Source organism: Barbus barbus (assembly GCF_936440315.1).
Source record: "Barbus barbus genome assembly, chromosome: 34".
Lineage (NCBI taxonomy): Eukaryota > Metazoa > Chordata > Actinopteri > Cypriniformes > Cyprinidae > Barbus > Barbus barbus.
The window spans coordinates 28,790,410-28,815,984 of NC_136762.1; the positions used below are offsets into that span (position 1 = coordinate 28,790,410).

Sequence of the window (25,575 nt, forward strand, 5' to 3'; positions counted from 1 at the left end):
ATATATATATATATATATATATATATATATATACATATGGGCCAAACAAGTCTACCTCGCAAGATTACTGCTATAAACATGAGTCGCGTCTAAAAGGTAAAGGGGGAGGTGTTGCTGCAGTTTATAGCAATATCTTAAGTATTTCTCAGAGGTCGGGTTTCAAGTATAATTCGTTTGAAGTAATGGTGCTTCATATAACGTTATCCACAGAAACACACGTTAATGATAAATCCCTTGTGATGTTTTTACTGGCTACTGTATACAGGCCACCAGGGCTCCATGCAGACTTTATAAAAGAATTTGCTGACTTTCTATCAGAGTGCTCAGCTGAAGGATGTTCATTCACTGTGAGCGAGTGAGTGAGTGAGTTAGTGATCCTGGGTCAAAGGTCAGAACTGTGACCCAGCAGCAAAGCATTTTCCATCAGAACAATGGTGGTAAAAGTCCAATTAGCTGATTGTTGAGTGCTGGAGGTGTGATCGATCGCTGCCACAGACTGGCTGATTGTAGCACAGAGTACGTTTGTGGGCATCGTGGGTCATGGGTTGTGAGAGAGTGATATGGATGAGGTGCAGAAATCCTGCATATTAGATCTCTCACTGAAGTGTCCTGAGCCACAGACGCACGCAGTGTGAGGAAGACCAGCTGCATGCGTACGAGACCGGACACTGGACCAACAGCAATGATGAATGGTAATATTCAGATCGTGCTTTATTTGTACGTTTTGAAATAATCGTCATCAATTAGCAACTTTTACAATTAGTGATTGATTTTTTAATCTCTTGCTCTAAAGTTAAATATCTAAGCATCCTTGAAACATGCACTGTAAAAAATTAATCATGGGTCTTGTAATTTTCATTTTAAAATTAAGCTGATAATTAGTGTGTAGGCTATATTTTATTAAATAAATTGTGGTTACAGCAAATAAAGAGAGCTTTTCACTAATAAAACCAAGAGATATGTTTTCTAATTTTTAAGGTAATTTTGCATTTATGAGGCTTGAATTATGGAACTAATTCATCTAAATAAATAAATAAGGAAACAAGGCTACCTGTTTATTTTAAGAGAATTAACTAAATTTTGCAGTTTCATATTGAGAGTGATTGTTAGTTCCCAGCATGCTTAGCAAATGGCTGGATATGGAGAGTAAATATTGAAATTAAGTGCTACTTAAGTGTTTTTGAGTAAAGAGAAACATCTATTCATGATTAATGTTCAGTTATGTTTTACATTTGAAAGAGTTTCTACTGTATTATGTTGAAGTTTCTATCGTTACCACAGTGCAGAAGAGTCGAGCTTATGGTTAAAGGATAACTGAGGTACTATCACTGTGATGCATGATGCTCATTCTTTGAGTAGATATAGCTCATGCCATTTTTTACAGTGTGATCATTTTCTACAAAAACAAAGAATTTCAGAAAATCCTAGCAAATTTCTTTCTTTGTTTTTGGAAATAAAAATTGGCCTCTATTATTAATGCACGATACTTGTCTGATCGTAAGCAGTTGATCAGTGCATATAGATTTCACCTCATCATCTTTAATTGAAATTAAGCCAATACGAAAGTCGGCTGCAGTTTTCATTTTATTCATAAACCTCATAAAATGTTGTTAGGATAAACCGTTCAAAGTGTCTTTGTCTAGGTCTCATGCATATCTGACCTGACCGGCCGGACCTGCAGCAAAGCTCCGGAGGTGGCCAGCGTCAGAGTTCAGCTGGAGATGCAGAGCCAGTTCGACCAACTCGGCACTGAGATGATTGTGACAAAAGCTGGAAGGTTTCACCAGACATCACTCCTTTGCTAATACATATCTTTGTAGCATCATGTTAGCAATTCCATTTTTACTTTGTCTGAAGTAGTGAATGTGAGTAGAGAAGCTGTTGTGGGGTTTTTGCGGTTCTGGCCGGTTGTTTGTTGAGTTACACACTAAACTACAATAGTTGGGTTTAGGGATCTGAGCAATTATGATGATGATGATGATGATTTGCATTATGATAAGTCTGTGATCAGCATATATTGACTGCTGTTATTTGTGTTCATACAGAAGGATGTTTCCTACATTTCAAGTACACATTTCAGGCATGGATCCTGCTGCAGAATATGTTCTCCTAATGGACTTTACTCCTGTTGATGACAAACGATACAGGTATCTGATCAGGAAAAAAAACTTAACATTTTTAATGGTTTTAATTTGGGTGAAGAGCCACCAAAATATGCTTTGTTTAAATGTAACGGTAACACTTTATTTTAGGGTCTCTTAACTAGTTGCTTATTAGCATGCATATTACTAGAATATCAGCCATTTATTAGTAGTAATTAAACACATATTAATGCCTTATTCTACATCCATAATCCTACCCAATACCTAAACCTATAACAACTACCTTACTAATGATTTATTAGCAGCAAATTAAGAATTTATTGAGGGAAAAGTCATAGTTAATAGTGAATAAGTGTTCCCTATTCTAAAGTGTTACCAATGTAACAAACACTTTATTTTAAGAACAAATTTTTAGGATTAACTAACTAATAACTAAGATTTTTCTTTAATAAACTCCTAATTCAGTTGCTTATTAATAGTTAGTAAGGCAGTTTTTAAGTTTGGGTGTGGGGTGGATTAAGGGATTGAGCAATTAGTAAAAAGAATATGAAATATAAATATAGAATATAAAATTATATGGTCACACAGAATAAGGCATTAATATGTGCTTTATAAGCACTAATAAACAGCCAGTATGCTAGTAATATGCATGCTAATAAGCAAGTAGTTACTAATGAGAATTGGTCCCTAAACTAAAGTGTTATCAATATTTTTCCCTAGAAACAGAAACACACTGATCTGACGCCGGCGCACCAGCAGCAGTTCCCTGTAGAAACTATTTAAACTCAGATCTTACGGCAGAATCAAGAAACTTTTTTCTTCATGTTTTAAGTAGGGGTTGTTCACCTTTTCCATTCAGGACCATCCTGACTGGAGAACTCAGGGAGCCCCTAATATTTGATCAACATCATATTATGTTGATATGTTGGGGGAAGTCGTGGCCTAATGGTTAGAGAGCCGGACTCGTAATCGAAAGGTTGCGGGTTCGAGTCCCCGGCCGGCAGGGATTGTAGGTGGATGGAGTGAATGTACAGCGCTCTCTCCACCCTCAATACCACGACTGAGGTGCCCTTGAGCAAGGCACCGAACCCCCAACTGCTCCCCGGGCGCTGCAGCATGGCTGCCCACTGCTCCGGGTGTGTGTTCACTGTGTGTGTGTGTATTTGTTCACTACTCACTGCTGTGTGTGTGCACTTGGATGGGTTAAACGCAGAGCACCAATTTCGAGTATGGGTCACCATACTTGACAATACATCACGACTTTACTTTACTTTACTTTACTTTACTTATGATATCAATAACAAACACGATTGCACAGTTCACTACTCTCATCTTCCTTTGCTGTGTCCTGAATTCAATGTCTTTGATTATAGTGATGTATGTTTAACATGACATTGTACACTCTATAAAAGCCACAGAATTAAGAGTTGAATCTAATTAAAAATGAAATGTAATATATTTGTCACGGTGTACACACGAGGGAGGAACAAGGAACACGCATACGAGGATGTAAACTCAAATAATACTTTACTTAAAGATATCAAGGTCAGGGCAGGACAAGGCAAGGCAGACACAGACATCAAACACCGGGAAGTAACGAGTAGACCAGACGAAATGGCACAACACAGACAGGACTATAAATACACAGGTAACTTAACGAACACGGCTAGACACGAATAAACTACTAATGACATGACAAGGACAGGAAACAAACCAAATATGGGCACAAGAGGCAGGAACACATGACACACACATAACAGTTCCCTTACAATATTGAATATGTGTAATAGTAGTGCTACTACTAGTGCTCAGCACCCTCCTACTTCCACTCACTATTACGAACCTACATCCCCTCCAGAAGTCTGAGATCTGCTAGTGAGCGACGCCTTGTGGTACCATCACAGAGAGGCTCAAAATCACTCTCCAGAACATTCTCGTTCACCATTCCTGGCTGGTGGAATAATCTTCCCACCCCTATCCTGAACGCCGGATCCCTGGCAACCTTCAAGCAACAACTGAAAACTCATCTCTTTCGGCAGTACTTGACTTCATCCTAAACTCAAAAAAAAAAAAAAAAAAAACTTTCTCTCCGCTTACTAGCTTGTACTTATTTGAACAATGACTGAGACTTGGTGTTACGAGCACTTCCTCTGTCTGATTGCCTCTTCGAGATGAATCGCTTTTTGTATTCCCCAATTGTAAGTCGCTTTGGATAAAAGCGTCTGCCAAATGACTAAATGACTAAATGTAAATGTAAATGTAGTGCACAGACTCTGGATGTTGTGTGTGCAGGTACGCCTTCCATAGCAGATATAGCTGCCCCGGGGCGAGTGCACTCCCACCCGGACTCTCCAGCTCGAGGAGCACAGTGGGTCAAACAGACCGTCTCCTTCGACCGCCTCAAACTCACCAACAACCTGCTGGACGACAACGGCCACGTAAGACACACACACACACACACACACACACAGAGACAGTGATGGGGGTAACGCATTACAAGTAACACGAGTTAAGAAATCAGATTATTTTTTAAGTAAAAAGTAACATATTACTTATTAATTTTCAGATTTTTCGTTTCTCTTGTGTTTTTAATATATTTACTTATTTTATAGGGCGAGACCATTTTCAATTGTTTAGTTGTGCTGATTTTTATATTCTTTTTACTATTTTTGAATCTCTGTGCAGCACTTTGGTCAGCTGTGTGGCTGTTTTATATGTGCTATACAAATAAATTGAAACTTGAAACTTAGTTTAGAGGGAAATATCTGAGTTACTTTTTCAAATAATTAACTCCAGCTACTGTTTGTGATGTATTGAGTGATAGCTCTGGTGTTGAGAGAAATCAGGAGTAAGTGCAGTGTTGTGTGTGAACATGATCTTACTGTAGTTCTAGACTAAATATCAACATGATCTTACTGTAGTTCTAGACTAAATATCAACATGATCTTACTGTAGTTCTAGACTAAATATCTACATGATCTTACTGTAGTTCTAGACTAAATATCATCATGATCTTACTGTAGTTCTAGACTAAATATCAACATGATCTTACTGTAGTTCCAGACTAAATATCTACATGATCTTACTGTAGTTCTAGACTAAATATCATCATGATCTTACTGTAGTTCTAGACTAAATATCTACATGATCTTACTGTAGTTCTAGACTAAATATCATCATGATCTTACTGTAGTTCTAGACTAAATATCTACATGATCTTACTGTAGTTCTAGACTAAATATCTACATGATCTTACTGTAGTTCTAGACTAAATATCATCATGATCTTACTGTAGTTCTAGACTAAATATCTACATGATCTTACTGTAGTTCTAGACTAAATATCTACATGATCTTACTGTAGTTCTAGACTAAATATCAACATGATCTTACTGTAGTTCTAGACTAAATATCAACATGATCTTACTGTAGTTCTAGACTAAATACCTACATGATCTTACTGTAGTTCTAGACTAAATATCTACATGATCTTACTGTAGTTCTAGACTAAATATCTACATGATCTTACTGTAGTTCTAGACTAAATATCATCATGATCTTACTGTAGTTCTAGACTAAATATCTACATGATCTTACTGTAGTTCTAGACTAAATATCTACATGATCTTACTGTAGTTCTAGACTAAATATCAACATGATCTTACTGTAGTTCTAGACTAAATATCATCATGATCTTACTGTAGTTCTAGACTAAATATCAACATGATCTTACTGTAGTTCTAGACTAAATATCTACATGATCTTACTGTAGTTCTAGACTAAATATCTACATGATCTTACTGTAGTTCTAGACTAAATATCAGCATGATCTTACTGTAGTTCTAGACTAAATATCAGCATGATCTTACTGTAGTTCTAGACTAAATATCAACATGATCTTACTGTAGTTCTAGACTAAATATCAACATGATCTTACTGTAGTTCTAGACTAAATACCTACATGATCTTACTGTAGTTCTAGACTAAATATCTACATGATCTTACTGTAGTTCTAGACTAAATATCTACATGATCTTACTGTAGTTCTAGACTAAATATCTACATGATCTTACTGTAGTTCTAGACTAAATATCAACATGATCTTACTGTAGTTCTAGACTAAATATCTAAATGATCTTACTGTAGTTCTAGACTAAATATCTACATGATCTTACTGTAGTTCTAGACTAAATATCAACATGATTTTACTGTAGTTCTAGACTAAATATCTACATGATTTTACTGTAGATCTAGACTAAATATCAACATGATCTTACTGTAGTTCTAGACTAAATATCAACATGATCTTACTGTAGTTCTAGACTAAATATCTACATGATTTTACTGTAGTTCTAGACTAAATATCTACATGATCTTACTGTAGTTCTAGACTAAATATCAACATGATCTTACTGTAGTTCTAGACTAAATATCAACATGATCTTACTGTAGTTCTAGACTAAATATCTACATGATTTTACTGTAGTTCTAGACTAAATATCTACATGATCTTACTGTAGTTCTAGACTAAATATCTACATGATCTTACTGTAGTTCTAGACTAAATATCAACATGATTTTACTGTAGTTCTAGACTAAATATCTACATGATTTTACTGTAGATCTAGACTAAATATCAACATGATCTTACTGTAGTTCTAGACTAAATATCAACATGATCTTACTGTAGTTCTAGACTAAATATCTACATGATTTTACTGTAGTTCTAGACTAAATATCTACATGATCTTACTGTAGTTCTAGACTAAATATCAACATGTATTTACTCATCTCAATTGTAGTACACTTGAACCCATCTTTCATACACTAGAACACTACAAGTGGTGACTAAATACATGTTTTAAATACAGAGATAGTATGTTAAAAGCACATTTTAGTTAATATTCACGGTGTCCCAAAATAGCACAGTTGAGTACAATTAGATGTTCTCAAGTTTATCTTAACACGTACTAAAGGTTTTTTTTTAGTATATTAAGTACAAAATTAGTGCGTGAAAATAGAGCACTTTAAGTACATTATAGAAGTGCACTTGTTTTTCACCTGGGTGATCCAATTCAACCATACTAATAAGCACAAGTGACACATTTGTGTTTAATTTTAGTTATTGCTGAATAGTGCTGAACTTTCTTCTCCTGCGTCATATTCTTCATGTGATTAGTTTGAGCTGTACAGACCTGAATCTACATTTCCTTCAGTCTGAGCCGGATTCACTTCACTTTTGCTGTGAAAGGGCTTTTATGTTTGTAAAAGAAGAACTTTTTTATATTAAAAACAGGTAACACTTTAATTTGATGGTCCCTTTTGAACATTCTGTTGATACTAAGTAATGTTGCAACTACATGTCAACTAAGTCTCATTAGAGTATTAGTAAACTGTCTGCATATCTGCTAACTCTTTATTGTGATGGTCTCCCAACAGACCTTCTACTGACTGTAAGTAACTTTGCAAGTACAGGTTAACTTATCCTAACCCTACCAGTCTACTAATACACTACTGACACTCTAATGAGCGTTAGTAGAAATGTAGGTGCAATGTTTGTGTGTGTGTGTGTCTGTGTCTGTGTGTCTGTGTGTGTGTGTGTGTGTGTGTGTGTGTGTGTGTGTCTGTAGATGATCCTGAGCTCCATGCACCGGTATCAGCCACGGCTGCATGTGGTTCTGGTGGACCGGAGCAGTGACAGTCAGCGCTTCGCTCACCGCAACTTCTGCGGTATGGTAATAACTCAAGTATTCAAGCAAAAATCCTTCAGATGTAATTACTAATAATTCAGGACATTATTCTGAAGTAAAAATACATGATGACTCCCGACTGTAGTCACTGTAAGCATTTGATAATGCTCAAGTCATTATTAGTAAGTAACCATGATCTTCCAAATAATTAGTAATTCCGTTAGGATGATGTAGTAACACTTAATAATAATAATAATAATAATTGTATTTATATAGCGCACCTTTCAAAAACCTCAAAAAGAAAGCAGATAGAGATCATCTAAAGCACCAGATGAGTTATGAAAGCAAGCATGGAACTGAAAAATGAGGCAGACAATCAATTAACCAAACCTATTGTAAATAAGTGAGCTTTGAGTCATTATCAGTGGATTACCATCATTCTTACAATGACTATTAATGATAATCTAATCTTGATGTGCTAATTGAACAACATACTGTATTCTATATTTCTGTGAGGCATGTTAAATACATCAAGCACTGAATGGCCGATGACTCAGAATGTTCCAGCATCTCTAGCGATTCAGTCAGAATAGTGGAACTAAGCAGCCTTAATTATCTTTCCTTAAGTAGTGTGAAAAAAACAAAAAACAAACAAACATGAAGTTCAGAAGGATGCTGAAAAATTAGCTATTAGCTAAAAATTAGCTAAAAAACTATTTCTTTACAATTATCCAGAGTTATTAAATAGTTCTGTAAGTCGGGGAAGTCGTGGCCTAATGGTTAGAGAGTTGGACTCGTGATCCAAAGGTTGCGGGTTCGAGTCTCCGGTCTGGCAGGGATTGTAGGTGGGGGAGTGAATGTACAGCGCTCTCTCCACCCTCAATACCACGACTGAGGTGCCCTTGAGCAAGGCACCGAACCCCCAACTGCTCCCCGGACGCTGCAGCATAAATGCTGTGAACAAACACTGATGTGTGTGTGTTCGCAGCGTGTGTGTTCACTGCTGTATGGGTCACCATACTTGGCCATATGTCACTTCACTTCAAGAGGACTGACAAATTGTATCGATTTATTTATTTGGATGAGTTGACATTTTTAAACATGAGCCATAATACAACTGCTAGAAGTGTAGAGAGATGTGTGATCGGTGAATAAAGAGCTCTTTATCTGTAGCTGCAGTGAATCGTGTCTGTCCCGTCACAGATCACCCAGCTGAAGATCGCTTGCAACCCCTTCGCCAAAGGCTTTCGATCAGCAGATTCTGAGAACAGGTGAACAACATTACCAGAGTCTGTGAGTCCTGAGATCAAAGCTGTTTTACAGGAGGCTTCCCATCACATGAAATCTGTATTTTATGGTTATTATGACCTTCTGTTCTGCTATCTACAGTTGTTCTCTGATTGTAAAGAGATTCTGCTGTCTGATCGTAGGCACACAGCTCCGTGTCAGACAGAATCTGCTGGCCTGTGTTTGCCGTGGAGTGTGTTTGAGGAATCGTCGTCTGAGTGTGAAGATCAGACACAGACTCAGCGTGAGTCTCATCACTGCTGCATTTTACATATCCCAAAACACACAGCAATTAAAAATATCTCTCTTCGCACCTTTTTGTATAATTTGACATTACAAATTGATGTAAATAATGAACAATGTAAACATTGCATTTCTGTGCATGCATTTCAGTGCAAGTTGCACTTTTGTGGAAGCTGACTTTAGCTGTAAGCAGTGTGTGTTGCGGAGAGTCCTCTCTGAATACTGATGCATGCTCCTGTTCTTCAGGCTGCTCGAGCGCTCACGGTGTGGCCCTGCAGACGTTCGACGGAGGATCTCATTACTACAGTGCCCTGCCAGTGGGACCCGAGCACAGCCCTCTGATATTAGCCTTACACTCTAAACATACTGTGTCAGGTCATCTGAAAGTGTGCTTCATTTATGCACACCAAAATAACATCAACAACAACAGCAATCATAATCATAATATTCAAAATGGTCAGGTCATCTAGAAATAGCTCCTCGTGATAACAGTATTTTTACAGAGTAGATTTATTGCATTATACATGAATCAAAACAAAGGCTCTGTGTTCATGTTCATGCGTATCAACTACCTACCAATACACATTTTGTGATATTGACAATAGAAGATGTTTAAAAGATGTACTGAAATACACATATATAAATTGATTTTGGCATGGAGAATTGTCATGTAGCATTGCCATTATTTTTGCTTAAATATAAATACATTACATTAAAAACAATCAAACTAAACTGTATATGTTTTTCCCTCTTTCTTTTTAATCTAGCAACAGCAGTAAACTACTGTGGTAAATGACAGTGGTATTCATTGAGCTCCTTGTGTACAGTATACCGAAACATTGTGGTATTTCCAGCTGATGTGATGAAAACACAAAGACACAGTTCAACAATAAAAATGACTGTAATGCAGTACAACAGGAAATTGGTCTGATGAATAAACTCCAAGCCCCATGATGCCTCACTCCAGTGTGTGTGTGTGTGTGTGTGTGTGTGTGTGTGTGGACTGTGGAGTCCGCTCAGTGCGCTAGTGTCAGAGCAGACTGATTCATTTAGAGAACCGGTTCGTTTGAGCGCTTAGCTTCATCGAACCGTTTCAATAAAATGATTCACCACGTAACATAAATATCGATGTATTTTTATAGGAGACCTGTTGCGTGTGATGTGTGTCGTTTGTTGGTCCACATAACAATGTTCCTTCAAACCACTACCATGTTCTTTTAGTCGAGAGATTCATTCGCTCTGTCCGAACCATTCAAAAGAGTCGATTCCCCTGAGAGTCAGACATCGCCACAGCGCGTGCGGATGCGGGGAAGATGGAGGAGGAGGCAGGAGCTGTCTGAGGACACAGATGCGGATTATGGAGGCTTGCGCCGTCAAATGAGCAGCACAGTTCAACAACAGGACCCTAAACAGTTCGTTTCTTAAAGAGCGTGTCTGAAGTACGGGATTTCCATATAATCATTCTCAAAAACAAGAGCGAGGAATATGGGAAACGGGGATGGTTGTCGCTGATTGTCGATGCGGAGGATGGAGAGCAATCGAGGAATAATAAACATGAGTCTGAAGCGCTTTAGTGCTCGCGGGGATTGATCGCGTTCCGAAGTAAACGAACGGATTTGATCTCTTGAAAGATGAGGCTTCCGCGTCTGTTCCTGTACTCGTGGGCATTAGTGGCCCTTCTGCCGGTCCCCTGCTCCGGCGCAGTGCTGCTCCGCGTCCCCCTGCGGCAGGGGCCCCTCTCACAGACCGCGGGCCCCCGGGGCCCCTCCCGCTCCGCCCGCACACGCAGAGGAGCCAGTGCGGGGAATATGGTCAACATGATCGACAACCTTCGCGGAAAGTCAGGACAAGGTTATTACATCCAGATGTCTGTGGGCACACCGCCTCAGAAGGTGAGACTGAAATAGAAACATACTATCCGTTCTGTGTTTGTAGCTTTATGTGGATATAGTTCATATCTCGTTTGCTGCTCTCAGAACAAGGGCATTCACATTTTCTTTCATATCTTGTCTTACCATTATCTGTTATTATTGTCTTGCAGCATGAATATCACCACAATGTACAGTAAAATACAGAAACCTTTCCAAAACATTGTGGACAGAAATACTTTTAAAACAGTTTGTAATTATTTAATTTAGAAATTATTTAATTTTTTCAAAAATGATCAAATATTTTAATATTTTATTTGTATTCCCTTTCTACCCCATTGTTTTCCACTTTGTTTAGATCTTTGTGCTTTATGGAAATATTGCACCATTGATTATTGACTAAACGCTGACAGGATTAAAGAAGTTAGGGTTTTGTAGTGTAGAGCACAGGCTGATGACTGGAGAGACAGTAAGTGTACTGTTGTCTACACAAATACAGATCTACCTGCCACCTTTTCAGTATAAGAAACATACATGTACTCATAATAATCATTCTATTGAAATGTTTGCTCCATTCATGCATTTCTGGAAATCGAACCCATAACCTTGGCATTGTTAGTGTTGTGCTGTACTGTTTAAGCCCCAGGAAACCCCATCAGTGAGAATATCAGACTTTCGTTCAGGCGGCGGCAGATCTCTGCTGAGCTAGTATCATCACCATAACTCTTTTTAAAAATTGTTACAATTGTCTCTTGTCTAGTGCTTCATACAGATGCTTGAAAATGATGTGGAAGGAAATGAATGAGTGTTTTAGCACAGCAAACATCTTCAGCACTACTGTCAGGTCATCATTACTGCGGGTCGGTAAGGTCACATAATGCATGAGGAAGAGGAAGGCCTGTGGCGTAGGGGTCGCTGGAGGGAGCGTGTGCACAGGGACGAGGTTAGGACGCAGGATACAGACTCGGTGAGCAGAAACAACAGGAAGCCCACAGGACAAATCAGTGACATGAGGAGTCAGCTCAGTTCTTACTACAGCAGAGAAACGGCAAAGAGCTGCCACAGACAGACAGACAGACAGACAGACAGACAGACAGACAGGTGCCTTGAATCTAAAACGTTTGTCTGATAGCTTTCATAAAGTCTTGGTCTAACTCTGTGACTGCACAGGTGTGATGACGTTCCAGAAATCAGTGGAGAAGCGGTCAGTTGATATAATATGTCTCCAGTCACCCTGCTCTGAGCATCAGCTATTAAAAAAGCTTTCATTAGCTGATGTTGAGCGCAGAGCGACTGATGACGTATTATTATAGAGTCTAATGAAGCCAAGTGACAGAGTTACCTTCGAATGTCTGTGCTATTAAATAAATGTGTTATAACTCGTTCAGCAAGACTCTCAAATTATTCATTAGTCGTTATCAAAGCTGCTGGTTAGACTCTGAAATGGTCATTGTGGACACGGTAATTGTCTGATCTTAATCATTTCAGAATGAACGATTACATGGCACAGTTCAGCTAAAACGTGCTGGAGATCTCAGGAGTCCCAGAGATGTCTGACAGCTCCGTCTCGTTCTCAGGTTCCGGCCCTCGTCTCTGAGCCTGTATCACGTTCTGCTCGGTCAGGCAGTCTAGCGCTGAGAGGCTGATCAATAATACATCTCATTCTTAAATACCCCTTCACAAACACACAAACACCCACAAGGTCACAGAGCGATCGTCAGCTGAAGACCTGAGCCACATCTAGAGACTGGAGGGTGGGCTAGTGACCGTATCTCATTACAGTGCCCTATAAACACGCCCTGCCAAACACTGGCACCACTCACATTTCTGCAGTCATTCATTGCATGTGCACTTGAAGGTACAGTGTGTTTCCCTCTGTGTTCCAGCTGAACATCCTGGTGGATACGGGCAGCAGTAATTTCGCAGTCGGCGCCGCCGCTCACCCGTTCCTCCACAGATATTACCATCGCTCTCTGTGAGTACTGCTGACTCTTCACAATAGGAGTCTAACGCTACACAAACATGAGGGTTCGGTGCGTACCTCGGTTTTAACATCACAGTTCAGTATGGTTTGTACAGCAGGGGGAATCTTTTCACTGCATGAGTGCGTACCGAAACGAAAGACCCATACCGGAAATGTTCGTTATGAATACGTGTACCGTTACACCCCTAATTCACACACAAATTGGACACAATATACGTAATATATGAAGAAGCTGTTGCCAGAGTCAGATTGGTGTTTGTTTCGACAGCTCGTCGTCATACAGAGACCTGGGCCGCAGCGTGTATGTGCCGTACACACAGGGCCGCTGGGAGGGCGAGCTGGGCACGGACCTGCTGTCCATTTCTCACGGGCCCAACGTGTCTCTGAGGGCCAACATCGCCGCAATCACCCAGTCTGACCGCTTCTTCATCAATGGGTCCAACTGGGAGGGCATCCTCGGGCTGGCCTACGCCGAGATCGCCAGGGTGATCTTTCTGTAGCTGTCATAACCTCACAGAGCTTGATGAAGAGCCACTTCTGACCGGGTGTTGTGTCTTTCAGCCGGACGAGACTCTGGAGCCGTTCTTCGACTCTCTGTTGAGGCAGACCAGCGTCCCAGATGTCTTCTCCCTGCAGCTCTGCGGAGCGGGGTTCACACAGAACTACAGCGCCGGCAGCTCCACTGTAGGCGGCAGTATGGTGAGAACAGGGGAAAACAGACCATTTCCAGGCCGGAAACTGTTAACTGACCCCAACATTCTGCCATTAACTCTGCTGTGGAACACAAAAGGAGATGCTTTGCATGTTTTCCCACATGCTGTGAATGAGAATCAGACTTCAGGCCCTGAAAAGGAAGTCTTATGAAATCATAGGGTAGTTCTGTATAAGGAACAGACCAAAACTGCCGCCATGTGAATTATTTTTAACATATTTTTTTGTGTTTTGCACTGACATAAAATAATTTAAAGTAACCCTTACCATTAGTAAAATCACCCAAAACAGGTGGTTAAATGTTTTGATACAATAAAATAGTATTTCTTGTAAAACATAGTCCAATATTTTTTTTACAGTGTACTGTGTGGAGTTAAATAACTTTATGTAATGTGAAACAAAACAACTTCAGTGACATGCTATAAAAGACTGTGTTTGTTCTGCACAGATTATTGGGGGAATAGATGCATCCTTGTATGTTGGCGAGCTGTGGTACACACCAATCAGACGAGAGTGGTATTATGAGGTCATCATCGTGCGCATCGAGGTCAACGGACAGGATCTCAATATGGACTGCAAAGAAGTGAGAACAACTCTCCTGGTTTTGCCAGGAAGCATTTATTCATCTTGAGAAAACAGACTTGACAGAGGCAGTTTCAGGATCTTCAAGCACATGCACGTTTATGTGTCATGAGTGCTTTCCTGAACATAACAAGCGGTTGCTGTTTTTCACATGCCTTTTATGTATAGATTTGATTCATTTACTCTTGTCTCAAGTCCAGACAATCTTAATATAAAAATCCATTAACTACATTTACATTTTTTACCTAAATTACATTTGTAAATTTATAATCTACAAGAAAGATAAATCATTTCATAATTATTGTGATTTTGTTTTTCCAAAGGAGTTTGCCATTTAATTTCAGAAATATTTAACCATCAGAACAACATCAAAACATAATTTAAAATGTAATGGAAATGAAACTTTGTTGGAAGTGTTAAACTTCTAAAACAAGCGTCACCTCTTATGCCCAGTGTTGGACTTTCCCAGCGGACACCCTGATACCAATTTGACGTCAAATAATAGTCAAGATTGATCAAGATGCTGTAACATCATTTTCAATTCAGTTTGGATGGCCATTTCTTCCAGGGGTAATTGGGAGAAAATAGAAAGTTAATCCCACACTCAAATTGGTTTAATGTACAGTATATGTAGGCCAATATGTTTGACTTTTCAGTTTACATCAAATCAACCTCATGTCAAGTTTTTGAGGTCAGACTGATTTGCATATTCAACCTGTTTTTTGACAACAATATTGATGCCAATTTAATGTCTTTTCAACATCAATTGCCCACTGGGTTGTTAGAAGTCTTGAATTGAATTGAATAAATTGGATAAACTAGGAGGTGTGTGAAAAATGCATTTTAAACAAGTCTGTTTCCAAATGTCCATAAACAGTTGAAGAAACATTTCTGTATTTTTGAATATTTATATTTTTCTGTATTATTGGTCATGGTTAAGAATATAATTGAACAGTTTGTATTTATTAAACAGAGGTAAAGTAAAAGCAAATATGCTGATTGTTTGTCTCTGTCTCTCAGTATAACTATGATAAAAGTATCGTGGACAGCGGCACCACAAACCTGCGTCTCCCTCGTAAAGTGTTCCAGGCGGCTGTGAAGGCCATTGAAGCGGCTTCATCGGTCGGTGTATACTGTCTGCGTTGGTCTCATCTTTGAACATGCTGAGCGTTGTGGGTTTTCTGGCTCACCTGGCTCTTCTTTTCCTCAGACTGAACAGTTTCCCTCAGGTTTCTGGCTGGGCGAGCAGCTGGTGTGTTGGCAGGCGGGCACCACACCCTGGCACATCTTCCCTGTCATCTCTCTCTACCTGATGAGTGAAAACAGAAACCAGTCTTTCCGCATCTCCATCCTGCCACAGGTACTTCATTCTGCCATCAGACCAGTTTCATACTGACAAACAAATACATCTGCTAAAATATGCAAATGAAGTGTACTGCCTGTAACACTGTATCCCACAGTTCAACGCAGTTCTCTCACTTTTACCAGTTACAATCACTCCCCCTTGTGGAGGAGCTGGATCATGTTTCTGTACCAGCAGACATGATCCTTGAAGGATGAGTTTTGTCAGTTACTCCCCATGAACAATATACTGTATCCACACACCAAAGAGCAAACTTCAGCTCGCACTTATGAAGAGTTACAAATGTCAATGTTAGCATGCATCTTAGTTCACACAAATGAAAATTCAGTCATAATATACTCACCATCAAGTTGTTCAAAACCTGTATGAATGTTTGTCTTCTGCTGAATACAAAAGAAGATTTTGAAGAATGTTGGTAACCATACAGTTAATTATAGCCATTGACTATTTTCTTTTTCAGTACTATGCAAGTCTATGTCTACCATCAGTTGCCCACATTTTCATTTTATGAATATCATGTTATTATAACAGCAGTGCTCCATTGAGGTTTGTCCATTTGGAGATTATCAGCTTTTTCTTTATAAATGAGGCCGTTAATGATCATGAGCTTCCTGGTCTGTAATGGTCTGTGAATGCATATGTGTGAGGCTGATGTGCGTCTGTCTCGTCTCTCTGCAGCAGTATCTGAGGCCGGTGGAGGACGTGGCCTCGGCTCAGGAGGACTGTTATAAATTTGCTGTGTCTCAGTCCAGTACTGGTACAGTAATGGGTGCCGTCATCATGGAGGGCTTCTATGTGGTGTTTGACCGAGAGCACAAGCGCATCGGCTTTGCGGTCAGCACGTGTCATGGTGAGAGTGTTTTCTCTGAGAAACTTACAGTGACCTCACATGGTATCAGGACATGTATGGGATTAATTTTGTTCCATTATTTCAAATAGATAGATTATGGTACACAAATAAATGTAAAGAGATTCACAAAAATATATACAAAGAGTATTAGAATGAGATTCAGAAATATGTTTCACCGTGTCCTAACTACACGCGACGCGACAAGATTCCAGCGACAAGCAACTTGTGTGTCCACACCAGACGCCACAGAATCAATCAAATATCACAGCCAATCAGAAGCGTGTGTGGGCGGAGCCTCTCTGGAAGCGCACTGCACTCGCAACGAAAAGGATAAGTTTATAATCTAATTCATAAATATTAAAGCTTTTAACATCATAAATGTACATACTGAGTGACTGATACCATCTTTGTCATGGAATACACTCGTTGGTTCGCAGTGAGTTCACAGTTTTAACAGACATCTTTGCTTTAATTTATTTTCAATATCTGAGGTAAACTGTCTGTTGTTGCTTTCAGTATGGCTATAAGGTCACGCAAAATATTCAAACTCACATTAGACATATTTAACTTTGAATAAGGCACATGATCACCTGAGATTATCACTGTCATAGTTTGTATGTTGTTCCAGCGGCAACGTCGCAGAAACAGAAACTTTCTAAATTAGAAATTTTGTGTGTTGCCGTCGTGTCTACTTAGGACAAAACCTCTGATTAACATGGAAAATATACCTTTTATTGCATGTCACGACATCACATTGCATGTAGTTAGGACACAGTGCTAGAGTTTCACTAAAAGATTGGCAAAATAGAAAACATATTCACACATATCTTTTTGCCACAAATCTGCCTCGCATTCATTTGTGAATGGCTTCCTGTGCATTTGTGAATCGCTGCACGCATTCGTGGATTTCAAAACATTTCTAGCATCAACACGTGCTGACAATTCACAAAAAGGTGGACTACTCAAGCCAATCAGATAACAGCTACATTGCACTGTCCAATCGTAGCATGTTCTTACTATAACCAATAATGTTTTGTTTTACAATCAAGGTGTCCTTGCCCTGAAATAGCTAAGTTTAACCTATTTCAATTTTGGATTTCGTTAGACCATTAGTCTGTGTATCAAGCCAAGCCACAGTATTATATTTTGTGCCTTTGAAATTTCCAAATCCTTAGAGAAACAGCGCTCTCTGTTATGGGATCAACGCTATGACAGATGCATTATGGAAGGGCTCATATTTGATGCTATACATGATATTTTGTCCTATATTGGTGTAAGTAGTGCAGTAGTACTTCTGGAGTGCTCCAGAAGTAGAACAGGTCGTCTGTTTACTGCCAGTGACTCGTCGTCCAGCATAGACAGGTTATAATGTGTTCTGTTTGCTTTTGATGCACTGTGCTGCGTCACGCCGCTCATGTCAGGTGTAGAGAGGGTGTCATAGCCCAGAATCTGTGAATTATAATTTGTGTATATCCCTGAGGGTATCCTGATTCACTGATCCTGATAGAAATATAAGGAAGCCTTAAAGGGGTCATGGTTTGTAATGAGGGGTCTTGTTTGTAAACAAATCTGCAGTAAAATGCAGTGAACAAAGGACCAAGTTGTTACTGATGCAGTCTGGATCTTCATTAAAAATGAAGTTCATTCACTCTTTCCTGACGTTGGGATCAGAAGGAAGGTAATGCAAAGTTTTTGCACAGCTTGGCACTAAACAGTGTCTTCTTGTCTTCAAAGCATCTTTATCGTTTGGTTTCTGCGTAGACCTGCGTTTGCTGCTCTCTTACACTACATGCATGAATCGGTGGGCGGGGCTAAACAGTGATGTAGAAGCAGGTGTTGATCTTCTGCAGAGGCGGTGCTTATCAACACTATTGATAGTTTTCAGTCACGTGACCGGCTCGAAGACCTGGAGGGCAAAACGTCCATAGAACTGCTGCACAAGCGTGTCAGTTTTTCATCTGTTTCCCAGCCGCAAATATTTAGATCACCTCAAAAGAATAAAACAAAGGTATTTCTGAACAAAATGCAAGTTTTGCCCATTTGCAACCCATATTAAGCACCCATGGCAATATTTCAATCATAAACAGTGCAACAAAACGTTTAAAACAAAACACTTAAAAGTGCCTTAATATATTTAAAACAGTAATATTAAAAGATCAAATTCAGTAATCACCATATTAATGATGCACAGTTTACACAGGCAAGCAGATGAGGCCGGAACATGAACGCAATCCGCTTAACGGTTCAGTGTTTTCCTTCTAATGGTTTTCTATGGGAAACCATTTAATGTGAAACTTTGCACGTTGTGTTTATATTCTGGCTTCGTCTTGCCTGTACAAAATATACATCATCAGTAAGGTGTTTACTGAATCTCACCTTTTAATATCTGCGTTTTACTCCATTATTACTCGATGCAATCTACGTAAAAATAACTGGCGGTCAGTGCAGCTAAGCTTCGTTTTGCCCTCCAGGTGGGCGTTCCTATGAGGGTGTGACGTCATGTGAAAACTATCAATTACATCATAGAGTACAACCAAAGTCCCTTTCAAGGAAAGTCCATTCACTCTGCTGCTATATTTGTAACACCTCCAGACAGCTCAAACAAGACCCAGTCCTATCTAAATGAATGGGGGAATCCTGAAATCTCAAAAACTGCTTGCTGAACTCGTGATTAAATTACATATTTCAAATCAGCAACAAAATCTGACATGAACTGCCCCATGAATGTTGTTTCTTATGCTCAAATAGCGTTTAAAAAGCTTATTTTTCAGGCTAAGACCAGCTCCAATGCTCTTATGACTGCACATGCGCATCGGCTGCTCCAGCCTCAGGTTTCTATGGGAACCGGAGCTTCTAACAGCCGCTGCAGTGACAATGATTGGCTCTTTCATGTAGAAGGCGGCACTATCCCGCCATATTGCGCGTTGCAGTTTCTCCCATTCATAAGAATAGGAGTGAACCGTCTTTGTATTTCTGTAGTCTGTGGTACAACATTCCAAACACTGTTATATCGGCAGCCTCAATATAAGTTGTTTGTAGACTAACGAGAAAGTTCTGAAACTTACAGGATGTTTTTATAGTAAAATGACCTCTTATAGGCTAAAAAGGTTATAAGAGGTTATGAACTTGATTTCTCAGTTCATAATCCCTTTAAACTCCAATAACCTTTTTGGACACATGGTTTTTTAACCATGTGAGGTGGGAGATCTTCAACTCCCACCTCCGGCAGAGCTTCGACCGGATCCCGAGGGAGGCTGGAGATATTGAGTCCGAGTGGACCATGTTCTCCACCTCCATTGTCGAAGCGGCCGCTCGGAGCTGTGGTCGTAAGGTCTCCGGTGCCTGTCGAGGCGGCAATCCCTGAACCAGGTGGTGGACACCGGAAGTAAGGGATGCCGTCAAGCTGAAGAAGGAGTCCTATCGGGCCTGGCTGGCTTGTGGGACTCCTGAGGCAGCTGACGGGTACCGACAGGCCAAGCGAACTGCAGCCCGGGTGGTTGTGGGGGCAAAAACTCGGGCCTGGGAGGAGTTCGGTGAGGCCATGGAGAAGGACTATCGGCTGGCCTCGAAGAGATTCTGGCAAACCGTCCGGCGCCTCAGGAGAGGGAAGCAGTGCCCTACCAACGCTGTTTACAGTAGAGGTGGGGAGCTGCTGACCTCGACTGGGGATATCGTTGGACGGTGGAAGGAATACTTTGAGGATCTCCTCAATCCCGCCGTCACGTCTTCCATTGAGGAAGCAGAGGCTGAGGGCTCAGAGGTGGACTCGTCCATCACCCAAGCTGAAGTCACCGAGGTAGTCAAGAAACTCCTCGGTGGCAGGGCACCGGGGTTGGATGAGATCCGCCCTGAGTACCTCAAGTCTATGGATGTTGTGGGGCTGTCTTGGATGACACGCCTCTGCAGCATCGCGTGGCGGTCGGGGACAGTGCCTCTGGGGTGGCAGACCGGGGTGGTGGTCCCTCTTTTTAAGAAGGGGGACCGGAGGGTGTGTTCCAACTACAGGGGGATCACACTTCTCAGCCTCCCTGGGAAAGTCTATGCCAGGGTACTGGAGAGGAGAATACGGCCGATAGTAGAACCTCGGATTCAGGAGGAACAGTGTGGTTTTCGTCCGGGCCGTGGAACACTGGACCAGCTCTATACCCTCTACAGGGTGCTGGAGGGTTCATGGGAGTTTGCCCAACCAGTCCACATGTGTTTTGTGGATTTGGAGAAGGCATTCAACTGTGTCCCTCGCGGCGGCCTGTGGAGGGTGCTCCGGGAGTATGGGGTCCGGGGTCCTTTACTAAGGGCTGTTCGGTCCCTGTATGACCGAAGCAGGAGCTTGGTTCGCATTGCCGGCAGTAAGTCAGACTTGTTCCCGGTGCATGTTGGACTCCGGCAGGGCTGCCCTTTGTTGCCGGTTCTGTTCATAAGTTTTATGGACAGAATTTCTAGGCGCAGCCAGGGGCCGGAGGGTGTCAGGTTTGGTGACCACACGATTTCGTCTCTGCTTTTTGCAGATGACGTTGTCGTGTTGGCTTCATCAAGCCAGGACCTTCAGCAGGCACTGGGACGGTTTGCAGCCGAGTGTGAAGCGGCTGGGATGAGAATCAGCACCTCCAAATCCGAGGCCATGGTCCTCAGTCGGAAAAGGGTGGTTTGCCCACTTCAGGTTGGTGGAGAGTTCCTGCCTCAAGTGGAGGAGTTTAAGTATCTTGGGGTTTTGTTCACGAGTGAGGGAAGGATGGAACGGGAGATTGACAGACGGATCGGTGCATCTTCTGCAGTAATGCGGTCGATGTACCGGTCTGTCGTGGTGAAGAAAGAGCTGAGCCGCAAGGCGAAGCTCTCGATTTACCGGTCAATCTACGTTCCTACTCTCACCTATGGTCATGAGCTTTGGGTCATGACCGAAAGGACAAGATCCCGGATACAGGCGGCTGAAATGAGCTTTCTCCGCAGGGTGGCTGGGCGATCCCTTAGAGATAGGGTGAGAAGCTCGGTCACTCGGGAGGAGCTCAGAGTAGAGCCGCTGCTCCTTCACATTGAGAGGGGTCAGCTGAGGTGGCTCGGGCATCTGTTCCGGATGCCTCCTGGACGCCTTCCCGGGAAGGTGTTCCGGGCGCGTCCCACTGGGAGGAGACCCCGGGGAAGACCTAGGACACGCTGGAGAGACTATGTCTCCCGGCTGGCCTGGGAACGCCTCGGTGTCCCCCCAGAAGAGCTGGAGGAAGTGTCTAGGGAGAGAGAAGTCTGGGCATCCCTGCTTAGACTGCTGCCCCCGCGACCCGGCCCCGGATAAGCGGAAGAAGATGGATGGATGGATGGATGGATGGGTTTTTTAACCACGCAAACAGCACTTGAGCTCAATTTATTCAGCTCAAAGGGCCATATAGTGTAGTTCTAGGAGCGAAATTAATCTGTTCCCAACCCACCTGATTGTAAAGCAAAATATGATTGGTTGTAGCGAGAACATCCTACGACTGGTCAGCGCAACATAGATAACATTATCTGATCGGAGTAGATGGTGGGTGGAGTCCACCTATTTGTGGATTTGTCTACACGTCTTGACATTAGAAATGTTTTGAAATTCACAAATGCATGCAGCAGTCCACAAATTAATGTCAAGCAGAGTAGTATTTTTGACATAAATGTATGTTTGTGATTGTGAATGTTTGTTTTTTTTTAACCGTAAATTTCATTTTATTTATTTGCTAATTTAATTTATTTTTGTGAAACTCCAAGATATATTTGTGGATCTCATTCTGTTTATTTCTTGATACATTTATTTTTGTGACTCTCTTTACATTTATTTGATATTTGTGACTTATTGTAGCTTCTATCTGTGTAATGACAGATGTTCAGACATGTCTAGGCATGGCTTAAACCGATTGGAAGAGCCTCGTGATCCTGAAGACTGGATTGGCTGCTTCAGATGTGTTTACCTGGAGCAGCACTAGACACCCAAGGATTAAGTCGTTTTGGGGTCACTGTATTTAAAGTGATTTAATAATCAATGAAATTAATGTTGACTTTCATTTCAACAACAAGACCAGTAATAAAGACAGAGTAATATTACATTCTGGACTTAGGTTGTTTGTTCAGAGGCTTAGCAAGATAACTGGGACACTCAATCATTCTCATTACTACAATGCAAAAACATTACTCTAACCCTAACAACAACAGTCATGCAGCTTAACAAACATAGACAGCATCCAGACATTCAGGATGTTTTATTACAGTAATGAGAGTATCTTTGAGATTCATGAATGAGATGTCACCTACCTTATTTGTGTTGATGTTGTTTGTTAATTCTCCTGCGCTCTAGTCCATGATGAGTTCCGCACCGCCGCAGTGGAGGGGCCGTTCCATGGTGTGGACCTTGAGGACTGTGGCTACAATGTCCCTCAGACCGACGAGTCCACATTAATGACCATCGCCTACATTATGGCGGGCATCTGTGCCCTATTTATGCTGCCTCTGTGCCTCATGGTCTGTCAGTGGCGTTTCACACGCTGCCTTCATCCGCTGGGCGCTGGAGATTTCTCTGATGACATATCTCTCCTAAAGTGAGCCATATCTAAACGCAGAATGATTTCTGTGCTCGTAAAACCGGCCGTCCTTGAGGGTCTCAAAGAAGGGGAATTGATGATATTGATTAGACTACAGTGATTATAACTATATATGTTATAATTGTGCAAATGCACACACACACACACACACCCCAATGGGCTGTCCCACCTTGGAGGATTTGGTACCCTCTGACCCTTTTGAGTACATGTGAAATGTGAACGATGCTTTATCTTACAGACTTTTAAGTGTGGATAACTGTCCTGGGACTGTTCAAGTGAAGTTCTGTAAACTATGTGAGCGAGTGTGTCTGTGTTTGGAGGGAGATTGTTCACTATATTAAGATGTCATGTTCTATAATATGATCAATATTGATTAATTTTCTAAATGAATAAGGGGTATAACAAAGTACTGTTTGACTCACTGTTTATGACATACCAGTCCCCAGAAATACCATAAGGAACTCAAATTACTATTACTTACTAAGACAACATGATCTTGTGACTGTATTAATTCAAAGCTTACAGTTAATAGAACTATATTTGTAATGATTTGTAATAATGAATGTCGCTGAGAGAGAACATGTCCAGTCATATTTTACTCCAAAATCTAAAGGAAACAATAAGAAATTATATTTCAACTTCAACCCTATTTTAGGACCAAGAGTTTTTTTTCTTATTTTCATGGCAATTTTAGTAACATTTTCGATTACATTTTCCTTACCTCAATGAAAATAAATTAATAAAATACTAATATTATTATATATTTAATATATTATTTAAACTGCTCTCCATTTTAATTTATGCAGTGGTCTTAAAATAGGATTCATTTTATTTATGCAAATAAAAACGTAATTGCAAATGAAAGAAGAAGAAGAAAAAAAGATTTTGTAGTCAGATGTTACCTGGACATGTTTTCTAAAGATTTACTCTAGAGCAGTCATATCTGAATTATGTAACAAATATTCATCAGCTTTTTAATCATTTGTCTGGACACATATGTAACTGTAATGCTGACTTCAAGTCAAGTCTGCAATTCACATTGCAAATATGATTGCACACACACAGAGAGAGAGAGAGAGATGTAACCAAACAGGAAATGCACCTAAAACAATTGCTGCCTATCCTTGTGCATATAATAACTCACATTATAGGAAAAGCACAAACTCTCGTACATCATATTAACCAAACCTTCAGATTAAGCCAGAACAAAACTTGTCTACACTGAAAGATCTGCAAAACAGGTTCCTACTGCTAACAAACTTAATGTATTAATGAAAATCCAAATGAGCTCTTACAGTTAATAAAGTATAATACACCATAATGCGTGGTCTTATTTCTTGGTATGTGATACAGCTGGAAAGCTGCCCTTTGCTTCCCCCTTGTGGACAGAGGTGATCATTCTTGAATTCTGAGACTAGAGATCACATTATTGTAGCTTTGATGAAAGATAGTTAAACAATAACGAATAAAGATTGTGTCTGCCTCTATGAAGCTATGAAGATTGTTCCAGAATTTGGGATTCTACTTCCCACAGTTCTAGGTGTTATCAATGCCAGAATGTTTACAATGCAGTGATTTATTTCTTGTTAATTTAGCTACTGTAGTAGAAAAAATTTTTATTTTTTTTTCCAACATAGTTTTTTTTCTTTTTTTTCTGTAGGTAGAAACATTATCCTTCCACACAATGTGATTTTTTTTTTGTCCAGATGCACTACACTTTAAGGGCTGTTCTCTTGAGGGTGCAAGCATACTCATTATAGGGCTTTATCACTCTTCTGCATTCGAAAAGTGAAAGCTTCAAATAGTGGTGTAGACTGTATCAATGGCAGTGCCCATAGCACAATATTGTTGTAAAGTTTATCACAGATACTTTGTTTAAATCAATCAACCTCAGTTTACAATCATTAACTAGGTATGATGAAACAAAGAAAAATGTTATTCCAAAGCATTTCATAATTTAAAGGGAAGTGCAAAAGGAAAAAAGAGACGAAAACGAGGTACAGTAAGCAGGTTTGAATCAGATGACCCGAAGAGAGCAAGAGGGTCTATAATAGTGCAACAGTTCAGAAAGATAACTGGGAGCAAGTCCATGAAGACATTTAAAAGTTAACAAAATATTTTTTACTGAATACAAACAGAAACAGGCAACTAATGTAGATTATAAAGTAAAGGGGTAATGTGTTCAGACTTTTTGATATGATTGAATACTCTGACAGCAGTTTTGAACATACTGTAACCTCAGAAATATTTTGGCTCGCAGTCCAGTGAGAAGTTAGTTATAGTAATCAAGACGAGAAGTTATTAATGCCTGAATGAGAGTTTCAATGTCTTTGTTACTG

General features: G+C 40.4%; 1 protein-coding gene across 1 annotated transcript; it reads left to right on the forward strand.

Annotated features, from left to right (window-relative positions):
* Positions 1-142: 142 nt before the first annotated feature.
* LOC306853995 (beta-secretase 1-like) lies at positions 143-24,547 on the forward strand. The gene is made up of 13 exons (XM_079391761.1): positions 143-1,777; positions 2,046-2,147; positions 4,395-4,540; positions 7,732-7,831; positions 8,995-11,213; positions 13,076-13,164; positions 13,442-13,658; positions 13,735-13,872; positions 14,333-14,467; positions 15,487-15,588; positions 15,677-15,826; positions 16,508-16,679; positions 22,993-24,547. Exons 5-13 carry the CDS (start codon positions 10,953-10,955, stop codon positions 23,235-23,237), a joined length of 1,509 nt encoding a protein of 502 aa, XP_079247887.1. The 5' UTR covers positions 143-1,777; positions 2,046-2,147; positions 4,395-4,540; positions 7,732-7,831; positions 8,995-10,952; the 3' UTR covers positions 23,238-24,547.
* Positions 24,548-25,575: the final 1,028 nt, after the last annotated feature.